This window comes from Sardina pilchardus, chromosome 20, assembly GCF_963854185.1.
Source record: "Sardina pilchardus chromosome 20, fSarPil1.1, whole genome shotgun sequence".
Classification (NCBI taxonomy): Eukaryota; Metazoa; Chordata; class Actinopteri; order Clupeiformes; family Clupeidae; genus Sardina; species Sardina pilchardus.
Genome location: NC_085013.1, coordinates 17,079,202 through 17,094,836, shown reverse-complemented (window position 1 = coordinate 17,094,836; position 15,635 = coordinate 17,079,202). Strand labels below are relative to the sequence as shown.

Here is a 15,635-nt window from a genome sequence, read left to right as displayed (position 1 = left end):
GCCCTCCAAATCTACACGTTACATTATGCATACAAATTATTACATGTCGACTTCTCGTCGACCGGCATAATCACATGTCCTTAAAGATTATTCGGTAGTGAATATTGTGAAATATTTTTCTTGTGCACTGAATGATTAGGCATATTGTAACACAGGGTATTTTTAGGCCTAATGCTGAAATGGAACACATTGCTATCAAACAACATAATTTGCTATCATAGAAGATAGCAATTACACTATTTTTAGAGCTCTTCAGGTCACGGTCAAGGTAGCCTATACGTAAACATGTAGCTATGGGGAAGGGCCTGAACTGTGAAAATGGGCGTACTAGATAATTTCTGGGCGTACCTACAATTCACACAGGATATGTGCCACAGCTAGCTAGTAAATATAGAATAGCTAGAAAATACTAGCTAGATATCGGGCTTTTGGCCGGACCAAAGACATGAAGAAATTCAAGAGACGATGGAGAGTAATTTCTGCTCTTTAAACGACTCCGAAGACCTTAGTATTTTAATATCAGATCCTGATGAGAGGTTGCGGATTGAAAGGTAACATGAAATAAGATAGCTTACTCTGCAAGCAAGAAATTGCAAGCAAGCAAGCATACAGCGTTACGTCAATGCTATTGTTTTTATAGTATACATGAGACAATTGCATGCTCTAATACATGCATTCAACAATAATGACTTTGAATTTAGATTACATGTTTATATTGTAGCAATATTAATGGATAGTTTAACATAGTTCACTTTGAGCTAATGGTGTTAGCAGGCTCTGTTTTGGCACTTTGCTGGGTGGCATCTTGGGCTGTTTATGATTTATTTATTTTTACAAAGTAACATAATCTATCTAACTATGAGCGGTAATTGAGCACACACTTAATCAGTTGTTGATGTAACGTCAGACAAGCAGCGTGTTATTTCACCAATTTGCAACACTGTCTCGGAGTACAATGCAATGCGATACATTTCTTGAAAAGCTGAGCTGCTATCGAGCTTTAACTGGCAACTGCACAGTGGTCAAATAACCAATTTCTCAGTTACATAATGGAATTAAATATGTAGGTAGTATATGTGCGCCATATCTAGCCCTGCAAAGAATTAAGTAAAAAAAGAAAAGAAAAACGCAACTTTTCTGCAAGGAATATGCAATGTCTTAAATATTCTAATACTATTATCATTTTCTGACTCTGACTCATGCCAAATAATGTACTTATCGTGTTTTTGACTATATGGCAGGCAGGTTTTCAGCTATGGTAGAGTATGTGAATATGATTTCAGTCCAGTATTGTTAGTGCAGTTGACTATTGGAGGCTGAAATGTCAGATGTTGTTGTGTCAGATATCTCTTGTGTTGTGAGCGGAGTTCTTGGAATATGCATCTGTGTTTTCTTATTATGACAATGTAGACCTATCCTTTTTTCTTGTTCCTATGACATTAACCAGGACCAAGACTCTGTTTGAGGAGATCCGGGCTTCCCTCAATAACAATGATGAAGAGGACCGATCTTTCTGGAGGCCCGTGTTGCCTTGGGGGGGTGTGTACACCATCCGGGCCGGACGCAAGGCTATCTCCTGCATCCCCTTGTACGTGAAGGTCAATCTGAAGAACACCTGCACCATCGATGGCTTCCTCATGCTCCTGTATGTCATCTTGCGGGACAACCAGACCTTCCCCCGGGAGGTGGGAGTGTTCTTGGGCCGGGAGTTTGTGGAGCACTTCCTCTATCTCATGGACTCTTACGACTACACCACTGTCAAGATGCTGTGGATCTTGGACCGTATGTCCAAGCAGCAGTACCGCTCGGCCATCCACCAGTCTGCCCTGGAGATCGACCTGTTCGGCAACGAGCACGAGAACTTCACCAAGAACCTTGAGGACATCATGTCCACCATCCAAGAGAGCCTGTGCACTAACTGGGGTTGTCCGGCCCGCTTTCAGGAGTTCCTCAAAAAGACCATTAACATCAAGTGAGGACACTGCTTTCTGTATTCTCTGAATGATCTGTTTTGGGCATATTACAGTGTATTTCACCACTATTTGACAATCTTCGATATTTGACTTGATATAAGAGACTCAAAATTGGTATGAGAGTGGTATAAGAGTAGTTCTACATAAGCTGTTCTTAAGTGTTTCTTCCTCAGCTCAGTTTCTTGCAGCACTTAAGACTCAACAGTGATACTGAGTATTGTTTACTTTGGCCGAGACAAACATTTGTTTCAGAGATGTTAATTAAACATGGCCTCAAATGGAGCGGAGAGGAGGGCCATAACTGGACACTATTCAAGTGTGTGGCCTTTCACCAGCATGTTTACTTTGCTCTTGACGGGACCCACACACTTGTCTGCATACAGCTTTCCTTTCTTATGATCTACCCCTTGACTAAAATAAAACCCAGCTGTCTGGTGCTAGCTGTGAAAAGTTGAAAGATATATGGTTCCTCAGCAGCATAGCAGTCTGTCTGTTCTGATAATGGCCTTAAAAGGAAATGGCATCTTGGTTTCTGGATGATTTGAATGGGTCATTTGATGGGTTGTTTACATCTACATTTAACCTTTGTTGTCAGTTTGCCTCTTTAATGTGTCTTGATTATTTCCTCGCCTCAGCCCTCCTCATGAGCTACCTCATAGAGACCCTATCCAGTCTGCAGTGGACCAGTTCTTCTGCACCAAAATTGTGCTTTGCCAAGAGTTTGGGTAAGGCCTCTCATTATGCCAATGCCAATGGAATGAATGGAATAACGTTAAGCAATAGCCTCCACTCTGGAACTGTGGAAAACCCCCCGTTTCCTGTGTTCTGCAGCTGCAATGGGCTCCGGGAGTTCTCCCAGAGGGTTTTCTGCCACGGACCCCCTCCGTTCATCATACTCAACATGCAGCTGTGGAAGTCAGAGGAGTTGTCCTATGTGCCCTACCATCTGGCTTTGTCCCAGCACAGGTAAATGACACCAAAAAAAACACTAACCACTGCTGCATGTTGGCACCTGTTTCGGAGTAGTGAAATGAGAAGGATGACTCCCCAGCATAAGAATGTGTACGTAGGTGTCGGTTGAAATGGAAAAACACATTAGGTTAAATCAAGCTTGCTTCTGCAGAGCATGCAACATGTTTGAATCTCAAAAGCCTTCGAATGGGAATTGCTTGCTGGAAAAATTGTACTGAAATAAATTAAACTTGGCAACGATACATGCATATAATTTTATTTTTGCTATTTTATGATTCATTTTCCTTCAGGTAGTAAGAGCTGTAACCTTTGGGTTTGATTTGACATTCTCAAAAAGCTTTGGCTGAAAATGTTGTCTGAATTTACAGATTTGAAACCATTGCATAGACAGAAGTTGAGAAACGAATGCCATTTTACTACGTGTCTTCAAATTGCATCTCTATGTACAGTATGTGACCAATTAATGTCCTTGAATCCTTGAAAGAATCGCTGTATCTGCATTGGTGATCATAGGCTCAGTTGGCAGCACATATTCCAGTTAAGTGCATCGTTGCCATTACTGTATCTGCTAAACAGGAGTTTATCGTTTTAAATAGTTTTAAATTCTTATGTACTGCCATGATCTTCATGGCTTCATATTGTTCAGTCACCTCTTCTCTGAGCTGACAACTTTTTAGTTCAACTTAGAGCGAGTGTTGTGTCAGGTGAAAGTGTACGCTCAAAACCATTTCAACACACCTTAATACGCTGCATTAGTTAATGTGTTATTTGTAGAGCATTCGTCAGGACCCGTCATCTGACTCACTCTTTCTTCTTCTTTGGTAGGCCCTATAGGATAAACAGTTCTGAGGTCTTCCTTGTTGTTTTTAAATGCTAACAGTTTATATATCAAGTCCATACATTTTTATTATTTAAAAGTCTGTTATATATGTTAATTAAAAAATATAGCTAATATACAGTATGCATTTAATACAAATAAAATGTGCCATTTTCTAGTTTTTTTTTTTTAAATGTAGAATTTCTTGACTCCCCTTTTTTATTTTTGAAGGGCTTTGTTGCATTTACAAAAAGTTAGCGTGTTTCAGTCTGTCACTGATATTTCCCAATGTGAGATATGCCAATTATTGTAGTCTTCCACTCCTTGTGTATATTGTGGCAGCTTTGGTGTTGACTGGCAGCGGGTAGCAGCTTAAAAAAACACAAAATATATATAATACTCCAGTCACAGTGCATTGTACACATAGTGACTTTACACTGTATACTCGAGATGATCAAATACAAACATGTTCTTTGACCGTAAGCCCATCTGTGCTGTTCTTCAGGTACTCCCTAGAGGGCGCCACACTCTTCAACAAGGAGGAGCACCACTATTCTGCGGCCTTTCAGATTGACGGCTCCTGGATGCACTACGACGGCCTCCGCAGCGACAACCTCATCCTGCTCAACAAGCCACCTGAGCTCCTGTTGCTCTCTTCTCTTGTCTATGTCCGTTGCTCTGACAACAAGTGAGCTGCCGTGGCCACGGGGATTGGGGTTGCAGGTCGCAGGACTGGAAAACGGGCTCACCCGGATTACAGGTGTTGCAGAATTTGATCATAGATCAGTTTGCCAACCACTGCCACAACTACAATGGCTTTTAGCACAGAGCAGGGCATTAAGGAACGTTTCTCCAAGTGTCAGATTGAAAGATGTTTGAGAGGCCTTGTTTCTTCTTTGCTTCACTTGGCATTATTCTTGCATTTTTTCCCTCTTCTTGATCTTATTTCTTCAGATTGTCATTAATTGTGTTTCCTAATGTGTCTTTTCCTAATTTGTCTGCTCATGAGGTAACATAGTTAGCACTGGCTATCTCTGCTAAGCTGTTGCTGATGAGCTGTTCCTATTTATTATGAAATGTTGACAATTCTGTGATTCTTTCCTATTTGCGGTCTTAGATTTGTCTAAGATGCTTCTTTAATTGGCCATGGAGAATTGAAAATGTTTCTCTTTTTGGTTTGCATGCTTGGAATCCAAGAAATGCATATTATGGACTATAATAGTTCTGGGCTGTGAAGTAGAGGCTGAATGGGGAAAACATTGTGAAAAAAAAGCTCAGAATATTGATAAAACATCTTCAAGTTTGTGGGTTTTTCCTCTATGGGTTTTAAGCAATATGCTCATTTTATTTGTATCCATTTTCTCAAACACAAACATGTTCTGCTATACTTGGGAATATGGGATACATTGTTGTTTATTCTTTGAAATCATTTGATTTGAACAAGGCATAGGAGGTGATTGAATGCTTTTGGAGACATGTTCGAAAGTTAGACGTCAACTGGTGCTCCCCCCCCCCCCCCCCCCTCATGTGCCATTGATTTACTATAATACACCAATATTATTGTAGGCACTCATTGATAACTGCCATCCTATCTGACTGTTGCTCTGACTTTTCCAGAGGACATCTTGAAGTTTAGCATGAGCCTGTATATCACTAAAGAAATACCTTCTAATGTTACAAGGATCACAAAAATTGAGGCCCATTTCACAGCACATAAGCCTGTCAGTGAGTGCCAAACCTACCACTTACGTGGACACATGGTTGATGTGTATTGACGCAGGATTTGAACACTTCAGGCATACAGTCTACATTGCCTAAGTCACATGATTGTTATACAGTAGTTTTGTTGCTCATATTCACTTGGTAGGAAGGGAAAGCAAGTGCTATTTGCAGATGGCGTCCACAACTTCAAGTTATGCCAATTCTTACGTATTTGCAAGGCTTCCACTGTTATATTGAAAGTTGTTTATTTTGCCTGTATCAGCTTTCACAATTGTACCAAGATGTGTGTTGCCTAGGGATTGTTTTTCATAAAATAATAATCAAAAACCTTTGCTACAATATCTATCTTATGCATTATCATGATGCAAATGTCCAGTGCTAAGTTAGTGACCTCATATACTCTAACGCCAAAAGTTTTAGGCAAAAAAACTGAAAAGTTATCCAGTGATTTCAAAACAAAATATGGCTTAAAAAATAATAATTAAAAAAAGCCTGACACAGTCACTCACAGCTCTTGATATGATGACTTGTCCCATCACATCTACTGCTGATCCAATCTCATGACCCTTTTTTTTGCTTTGTAATGAAAACGTACAGATTTACAGTCTCTACCTTTGTTGTCTCAGAGGCAAAACTTAAGTGTTTAACTATGCAGCCTTTGTTTTTAATACTACAATTTGTTTTTTTAAAGCAATAAAATATTTTTGTACACTACAGTCAGTTGCCTTTTTTTTAAGAGGTTGTATTCGGCAATGGGTTATTGCATGTGAGAAACTGGATTAAAATGAACTGTAGACATAACCTTGTAAGGCAGGCATTTTATTTTGTCTTAACTCGGTACAATTGCACCACACAGATAAATAAACTGGCAGAACTCAAATTCACTCTGCTTGTTAAGTGTTGGAAAATTCTGCTTCTACTCAAGCAGTACTGGACCTCTAAGCTGACCCGGCAATGATCTGTTGTGGATCTGGTTGGCCGGGACCAGAGTCCAACTCTACCTGGGTATCACCCATCTTAATTCCAGTAATAATCCACAGGTCCGTCAAATTCAACATCAACTGAATTCAGACAACGTTCAGACACACCCATGTGAAATGTAAAAAGAAGCAAGGTTGTTACATTGACATTTGGCTAACATTGACATCAGTTTTTCAAATAACGATCTCACAAACCTACACAGTCCTTTTTGTTCACCTCCATACTTGATATCAGTCCTCATTCTGTTGTAAAAAAAACAAGCACTTTGGTGAGTGGTGGCAAAGCAGGACATGGTTAGGCCATGATAAATAAGAAAACACAAACAAAAATATATAAAACACACACATATATACATACACACATACAAACAATCATACATACATATCCCTTCATTTTGCAGTTTCACGTTTTCAGATTACATATATGGCCATGAGTTCACCTTCTTGCAGTGGTGGAAATGGCCAAAGAAGCCAACTCTGAAGAGGCAGGTCAAGTTTGTGGACATCTCCCATCACAACATTTATTTTGTACAGGGATGGAACCTTGATGATGCCTGTGTGGTCAACAGAAGCCTTAATCACAAATGGGTTACTTCTTTCAATGTGTGTGCGTGTATGAGAGAATTTTGCGTCAGAATATGACCACATTCTGTTTACCACAACATAGTTGTAGAGTTTTCAAGGTTGAGCTCCATGGATACAAGTCCTTTCAAAGAAGGGTTAGTATCTGCTATTTATGTACATGCAAGTTTTTGAAAAAAAAGGGGCAAGAGCCAAAGTATACATATTTGACCTAAAAGCCAATGACCGGATCTTGATTTGAAATGAGCCAAACAATAGAAATGGGTGCCACCCATGACACTGCAATAAGTAGTCGGTCTAAAGCTCCTTTCAAACACCACACAGATGAACACTGGTCAACTGAACAATAGAATTGAAATATCTATTGCTTCACATCAAACATTTTTCACTTAAAATGGGAAAAAAAGTTACAAAATTACAAAAGCAGAGCAGCTTGACAATACCAAAATAGGAGAAACCAATATGTCGCTTTGAAAATGATTTCTTTGACCATTCAATAAGGATGACATCGGTCATGACACAGTTCCCAGTAATCACATAACAGCGGAAATGGTAGCAGCGCGACTTCATACTAAAACAAGCCAACTCAACCTACTGTCTGCTAGGAAGCATCTTTTATTGCTTGTAAAAGACTAAACAGTCTTATTCATGTGTTCATATTTAAGGGTGACTTCATCTAGTCATGACTGGTCTTGATTGCTTATGCTTAAAGTCGATGTCACAGAAGCAAGTGGGCCACAGATTGAAATCTCAGTGCGAGAGTTACACACAAACTTGACATCGAGTAATCTACGACAGATGCCGTTTGAATTGCTTGCATGTACAACACAAACTTTTGGAATGGGTGGGCATAATAAAATTCACTTTCACCATACATAATAAGAAGGCATGTGCATTCTTATTTGTGCTTAAAAGTAATCTGAAGCTGAAAGACACCTGTTTTTAAGAGACTTGAAATGATCACAAGCTAACTCAACTGCTAGCTTGCAAATGTAATAATAATAATAATCATTTTTGAAAAGTCCACATGTGGGATATTAATATGACATTTTTGAAGACAATGAATGCCATGTTCAAAGCATCCAAACTACATTGAGGCAGCAAATGATCAAATGGAGCAGAAGCGAACAAGGCTACTAGGAAAGCCACCTAAAGTAGCTTAACGTCAGAGTAATGTATCCACAAACACAACTTAAAGCCATCAGCAACACTGGCTGCTTGAATGACAATTACATTAGAGTGATAAATGAAGGGCCTGCCATTAACAAAACATTCCCTGTGCCATAACAGTTAAGTCATTCGTCACACTCTGTCTGGTGTCTACTCCAGCTTTAGAGTGCCTCAATCAAGATGGCGGGTGCAATGTTCTATACCAACTCTGATAAAAGAATAAAGTAGAAGTCCCAAAGCCTCAAAAGACTAAGACCTTATAGATGATGTCTCTCAACAGTGTAGGCCTAGGGCACTGGCCCTAAACTAATAAATAGATACAGCGCAAAAAAACTCAAGTTACGATGACCGTAAGCTTCTTCTGATCAGCAGAAAAGAACTGAAAGGGATCTAACGTAGTGCGATGGATTATGAATCTGAGGCCATTTCATTGAAATATTTGGATGAAAATAAACAAAACAAAACAAAAACAAACAAACAAAAACAAAAACAAAAACAGTGATTATAACAGTGTCTCACAAATGAATATCTGCTTCAGTCAAACAGCAGCTCAAGTTCAACTGGTCAAATAAGTTAAGAATTGGCGTGAGAAGTGAAATGGACAATAAAAAGAAGTAAACAAGAAACAAGAAATGAACCAAAAACAAAACAAAAACAAAAAAAACACAGAGTACACCACAAACTCTTGTAAGACTCCTGCCTTCACCTGACAATTCACAAACAGTTGCCGACACAAACACACACATTGACATGCCACACATTAGGTCACAGCTATATCAGAAACACCTTGGCTTTTAGTGGACACAAAGATAGGTCAATAGGTCATCCAAGAAAGTCTTATTGCATCATCTAAATGCCATACATCCCCAACCGATTTCACTATGTACAACTTACAAAGTATCAAATGGTTTGGTAAGTGCAACACAGCATCCCATAGTAAAGACAGCCCCATACACACACACTAATGTTGATTTTAATGTACAATGGAAAAGTGCGCACATACATACTCACACCCACTCACACACTCTTTCTCCCTCTCTCTCTCTCCCACACACACACACACACACACACACACACACACAAACAAATGTCTGTTGATATTCCCTTTGCCCTGAATTTTAAAACCAGGTAAACAGAGGTGCAAGACCACTGACATTTTTTTTGGAGAGGGGGAGGGTGTGGGATGCTGATCCCACCACCAACTTTTCAGGGTTTTGGAGAGGATTAGTTCCCTGACCAGACTACATTAAGACCACTCCCTTGCTAAAGGCAGAGCAAATGAGAGGGCAGGAGCCTTTCCCATGCTGAGGGCTTACCATGTGAGAAAGCACACAATGAAGAATATTACACAAGACAGGTGCTGCCATGCGGAGCCCTGGCTTTAACATAGTTGCTAGTGTGTGATACGGTCTAAATTTGGAACAAAAAGGTGAGATTTGTTTTTAGTAAGCGTGAATCTGTGTGTCTTGGCACTTTGTCATCAGAAGGCCTGTGCATGTTTAATGAAGTAGGAAGCTAAATATCCTGTTTGAGTAAAAAAAAAAAAGATTTAAAAAGAGAAAAAGATGCCACACTCTAGGCTTAGATACTGGAGGGGGGGGGGACGACGACGACGACGACAACACAGATAAGAAAATCGTGCTAAGACCTGTGTGCATGGAACATGCCAACACAGCAATCCAAATTCAAACAAGCCTTTCATTAAATAATATAGCCCTGTTAATGGCCTAGGATGGCAGCAGAGATGGGGCAAAGACTGCATTTGGAGTCCCCTGGTCTGGACCATAGATATATATATATACAGTCTGAACCTCTTTGACATCAAAGTCTCTTTGTGACCTTTCCGTTATGACACACACACATACACACACACACACACACACACACACACACAAACACACTCTCTCTCTCTCTCTTATTGCATGGACTTGTTAAGCAAGCTTCCCTGCCCCTCTCCAACAGGTAAACAAGTGACCTATTTACCATAATGAAACACAATGCCATGAAGTCAGTCCCACAGTGTGAGACCATGAACACAAAAAATCCTGAATCCTAAAAATAGCACCATTAAAGTATTTAGTAGGAGCAGTCACATGTACAGAAGTTGCAAGTGTGGTATGGTTACTTTTCAATGCTTTTCAGCAATTATGGGATGAGATACACTTTCGTACACACACACACACACACACACACACACACAGAGAGAGCTGACAAGCAAAACAGGAGGGCAGGGAGTGATGGGTGCTGAAGTGCTACAGGTGTAGAAGTGGTATGCTGGAAGAATTCTCAAGAAAACTTAATGGGATTCATGAACTCGCAAATCACCACAACTCCATGAGCTCAGGTCACACACGGCCCCCCCACAAACACACACACATACACACACACACACACACACACACAGTGCAGGAAACATTTACAGGCAATGCACTAGAGGATATATTAATTAATTAACCTATCATGAATATACAGCACAGTACGAAATTAAGAGACCACTGCACATTTTTTTGATGTTATCCTACGGTTGCTGAGTGACATTCGAATGAATTGATGCCATATTCAAATTTGCAGCGGTCTTTCAATTTGAACAGGACCGTCAACTCAATGTCACTCAGCAACTGTAGGATGACCTCAGGAAAATTTGCACTGGTCTCTTAATTTTTTTCCAGGGCTGTATATCTATATATTCTTTTCTTCACTTACATTATTTACAAGAGAGAGATATAGAGAGATAAAGGCAGCCCTTTTAAGTGAGTGTAAAGAACAAATTAACATTAGGTCATCTTTTTTCCATCTTTTTTTGTGAAGCACAGATCTTCAATGCAGAAATATTAGGTTCAGCCAGAAGCATCACCACTGGGTTGGGCCTAGCCACCTTGTCGCGCACACACACGCGCACACACACGTGCACCCACACACGCACGCACTGACCCAACATACTTTAAATAACTAAAACAGACTTTCGAACTAAGGCTCTTCTTAGAGCTAAGTGAGCAACGACAGAACACAAACAGGTGTGTCAGGAGTGAGAGACTGAGACACAGGTCTGGTGTTACCACATGAGAAAAATGAAAACAAAACTAAACCAACACAGGAGAAAAGAAAATGCTGAAGGAGAAAGCAAAGTGACTGAATTCTCCTATAATCCTGTCAAATGGCTCAGAGAGTCTTTTACTGGACCCCAAATACAGGCGGTAAAGAGAAAGACAACACACATTTTCTCCTCCTCGAAGGTCCCAGAGCGTCTCCTGTGATCCGTGTGTACCTCCTCGTCCTCGTCCTCCTATTCCTCCTCTTCCTCAGCTGGTCTCGGTCTCTGGTCATCTTTGTGGTCTCTGATGCCAGTTTTTGGCTGCTTCAACCTGCATGCACTTACTCCTCCCGTCCAACAGGGGGGAGCGTTTCAGACTGCACCCCAGCCCCCTGCCTCCCCTCCGCCACTACAGAGCGAAATGAGGATCATCGGGACGGCGTAGAGGACATGGAACAGAAACAAACCCCAAAAGAAAACCATTCGATTTTTTTTCCTTCTTCATCCTTGGCGCCCCTCTCTGGAGAGAGTCCTTCCGTGGACACTCCTAGGGTCAAAGGGCGGTTAGGCCAAAGTTACAGCGGCAGCACATCATGCCGCTGGAATCCAGCCAGCTGTCCGTGATGGGGTCATAGCGCTGCACGGTGTTCAGGTACGATGACCCAGAGTGACCCCCAACCACGTAGAGGTAGTTGTCTACTACGGCGGCCCCAACTCCTAAAAGATGGACGGAGACACACAGGTCAAATAGCTGGGCATTAAATCATCTTCAACACATAAGACTAAGAAAAGGAATTACAAAGGTTCAAAAGCTCTAGACTGCAGTGTTCTAAAGAAATTCCATGGTGTATAAGAACTGAAAGTTTGGGTCCTGAGCTCACCTGTGCGAGGCTCATTCATGGGTCGACAGGCGGTCCACTGGTTCTGGTACGGGTCGTACCTCTCGATGCTGGACAGGTGGGACACACCGTTGTGCCCACCCACCACGAAGATGAAGCCAAGCATGACCCCCACCCCAAAGTTGATGCGCTTGTCTGCCATGGGGGCTACCATTTCCCAGGCGTCTTTGCTCGGGTCGTAGCGCTCAACACTGAAAGGATTGGAAAAATACACAGACGACAAACAAGTAAGCACAGATAAATACAACCATCCAGGAAGATGATTTCAAGCCTGTTTTGCGTGAGGCTCTGGATCTGTGGGTAAAATCCAAGGATTATACAAAGCATATGCACTCACTGGCATCTACATTTGCATGTACATTCACTGTTGTGCCCCTACATGCATTCGTTTCCTAGAGATTGGTCCAGCAGCAGGGACAATGGACATGTGTCCATCATAACCAAATGCATCCTGATCCATCACTCCATTCACCAGAATGCAAATGAAGCCTACATGTAGGTATCAGGTCATATAAACCAGAAACTAAATCAGGCCTAGTGCAAGTAAAATGTACTACTGGTTTTCCTTTTTCACTTTTCAACTTTATAAAAGCTCTATAAATGATGGGACAAAGACTTATGTTTATGTATTGAGCGATATGAGAGGAAATTAACCAGTGTTATTACATAACACGCTGACAAAACAGGATATAATCCCATTTTCAAAACTCCACAATGTGATGCTCTTAGCTACCTTAATTCACTAGAACCTCATGTATAATCAAATCACTCTGTATTCATGTAACTCCAGTCTCTTTCCAGCTGACCTGCCACACACAAATAACTTGTTCCACTCTTGCAGCATTTTGGCATAATAAAAAGTCATGAAACCATAACGACGTAGCAGGGGGCTTTGCAAACAGGGAATTACCTTTCAGAGCAGTTTGTTTGGGTGTGCAGTGCAGTGCAGTGCACATGGAGGGGTGGGGAGAGAAAAAGGAAGGCATAGCGTGCATGCTATCCAAACACATTCTCTGCAGGGACCCGGGTGTCAAGGAGACAGCGCAACAACAAGAGAACTCTCCCTGTGGTGGGAGCTGAGACCAGAGCCAACTTCTACAGAGGAAGAAGGGGCATTTATCTCGGTTCCCAAGAGTGTTGGGCCACCATGTTGTCTTTCCAAGACAACACATTCTGCTTATCTAATGTCAAGTTACGTCAAATAACAAGTCAGAATGAACACAAACAACGCATATAAACTGGGAGATTTGGCAATTGCGTCCAATAATAACTCAGAGGCCCACACAGTTAGACAAAAAACAGCTACTAGATCAGCTTTGTGAAGTGAAATTTTCAAGCTGACCAGCAGATCCTTAATTGTTATCTGAAGGCAACCCATAGTAGGCCAACTCTCACACAGCAGGACAGTCTCTGGGATTTTCACAACAGAACTCCAGTGTAAAACCTTGCAAAGAAAAGTGCAAAGTAAAATAAACACTCACCTGTTCATGTGTGCTGGGCCATAGCCCCCGATAGCATAGATCATGCCGTCCAGCACGGCGGTGGCGAAGCAGCTGCGCGACTCCGTCATGGGTGCAATAGGCTGCCACTCCTTCACCTTGGGTGCGTAGCGCTCCACCGACTGCAGGTAGTACTGTCCGTCGTAGCCGCCCAGCGCGTACAGCTCCCCCGCCAGCACCACCACTCCCAGCGTGCTCCGGCACTCGGCCATGCGCTCCACCGACGACCACGTGTTGCTGTCGGGGTCCCAGCGCTCCACGGAGCTTTCGTGCCGCCGGTAGCTGATGCCCTGGCGCATGTGCGTGGCGATGCCGCCCACCACATAGACCTTCTGGTCCAGGACCGCCACACCAAACTCGTAGCGGGGCACGCTTAGCGGAGCCAGACCGATCCACGAGTCCGTCTGAGGAAAGTACATCTCCATGCTACAAGGAGGGGGAAGGAAACAAAGGAATATGTGTATTCAATTTGTGTTGAAAGATTTTAACTCACAGCAATGATAATATAGTAAACAATCCTGGACAGAAGTGCATGTTAAACAATGAAATTCCATTCCTTTTGGCAGCCCTGCAGCCAACACTCCACTGGAAACAAATGCCTGAAGAATAGGTCAATTGGTAACCATAAGAAAAGAATGGCTTGAATAATGCAAATAATCTTTCCCACAAAATAAAATTAGGTCTACAACTGCAGAACAAAAGACTTTATATATCTTTCCGGGTCCAACGGCTTTCAAACTCACATGCTATTCTCCATAGACAGTAATATGAACTATTATTTTACGCTATTCTGACTAGCCTTTAAGAAAATTGTCATCTTATCCATATTTTTCGCGGGAAGCCTGGACGTTACCCATTAATATATCATTCATCTGGCTGCATAGCTACTATTACTTTGTTAAAGTTTAGCGATTTTGTTTTAAAACAGCTAAAACGAAGGTGGTGATGACAAAGTTTACAAGTCGCAAAAAACGTCTGGCTGCGCTAATAAACGTCTATTCACAAAATAACTGTTGGGCCTTGTGACGTCGGACTTAAAAACCGAATAAGGTGTTTTGTTGTTACCTCTCAAGTGTGGCAAAGAGTCCAGTTTTGCCCCCGACGGCTAGCAGGACTTTGGGGGCGCAGCGGGGTCGCGTGGACAGCACCGTCTGGTAGGAGAGCCGGTGCTCTGGCATGAAGTGGTACTTGAGCGCCTCGTTGAGCAGGTGTTTGCAGGCGTGGTCGTCGCGGATCAGGTGGTTGGCCTCGTAGAGGCGCGTGAGGAACTTGACGCTGAGCAGTGGCAGGCGCACGCAGTGCAGCAACTGGGCCAGGTGCTGCTGCCGCTCCGACAGGTCGTACTTGATCCACGACTCCAGAGCGAAGAACACCGTCTCCTCGGTGACCACCTTTAGGCAGTCGTTGGAGACGATCTCATCCAGCTCGGTGCGAGTCAGCTCAAAGAACTCCTCCGTCTGGCACACCTCCTCAAAGTTCTCGCAGATGAACTTGGTGGCGGCCAGGCACAGGTCGTGGCAGCCGTAGGTCTCGGCGAAGCGGGAGATGCCAATGCAGTTCCCGGCATCCAGCTGGCTTTCCAGGAAGCTACAACACTCCTTCAGTACCAACTTGACCTGAAGGAGGTTGGCAGCCGGCAAGAGTGATTCCACCGTGTCCTGGGAGATGAAGACTGTTCCGGTGTAGGCGTACTCTACAATAGCCTGTGGCAGACAAGGGATTATCCAGGAGATGTTTAACAAAAACTTCACATCTACCTTATGAGTTATGACAGGCTGTGTTTGGATTTATATTGAATGTTTGTTGGCATCTGTTGCAGTGAACCCTCACTGTTGTCTGAGAAAGTGATTTATTGTAACTTTATGTTTAAAACCTACAATAGCAATACTAAATTGAGCAAATCTAGACCATAGACACCTTAACAGAGGTCATAGCCCAGAGGTAAAAACAGCGTTCAGCATCTTTGGACTTCAAATGTCACAATAGCAAA

At 42.3% G+C, this 15,635-nt stretch overlaps 2 protein-coding genes across 3 annotated transcripts in view; one reads left to right on the top strand and one right to left on the bottom strand.

The window, feature by feature from the left end:
* Positions 1 to 376: 376 nt before the first annotated feature.
* Positions 377 to 6,277, top strand: c20h14orf28 (chromosome 20 C14orf28 homolog). The gene is made up of 5 exons (XM_062522134.1): positions 377 to 551; positions 1,448 to 1,972; positions 2,609 to 2,698; positions 2,805 to 2,939; positions 4,268 to 6,277. Exons 1-5 carry the CDS (start codon positions 466 to 468, stop codon positions 4,452 to 4,454), a joined length of 1,023 nt encoding a protein of 340 aa, XP_062378118.1. The 5' UTR covers positions 377 to 465; the 3' UTR covers positions 4,455 to 6,277.
* Position 6,278: 1 nt separating this feature from the next.
* The window catches only part of LOC134067069 (kelch-like protein 28), a 15,660-nt gene continuing 6,303 nt past the window's right edge, over positions 6,279 to 15,635 (bottom strand). For both annotated transcript variants that reach the window (XM_062522132.1, XM_062522133.1), the window contains exons 4-7: positions 14,711 to 15,348; positions 13,628 to 14,071; positions 12,129 to 12,337; positions 6,279 to 11,964 (exon numbers count right to left, since the gene is read on the bottom strand). In XM_062522132.1, coding sequence (XP_062378116.1) covers positions 11,801 to 11,964; positions 12,129 to 12,337; positions 13,628 to 14,071; positions 14,711 to 15,348 — 1,455 coding nt within the window. In that variant the 3' untranslated portion in view covers positions 6,279 to 11,800. The remainder of the gene's footprint in view (positions 11,965 to 12,128; positions 12,338 to 13,627; positions 14,072 to 14,710; positions 15,349 to 15,635) is intronic.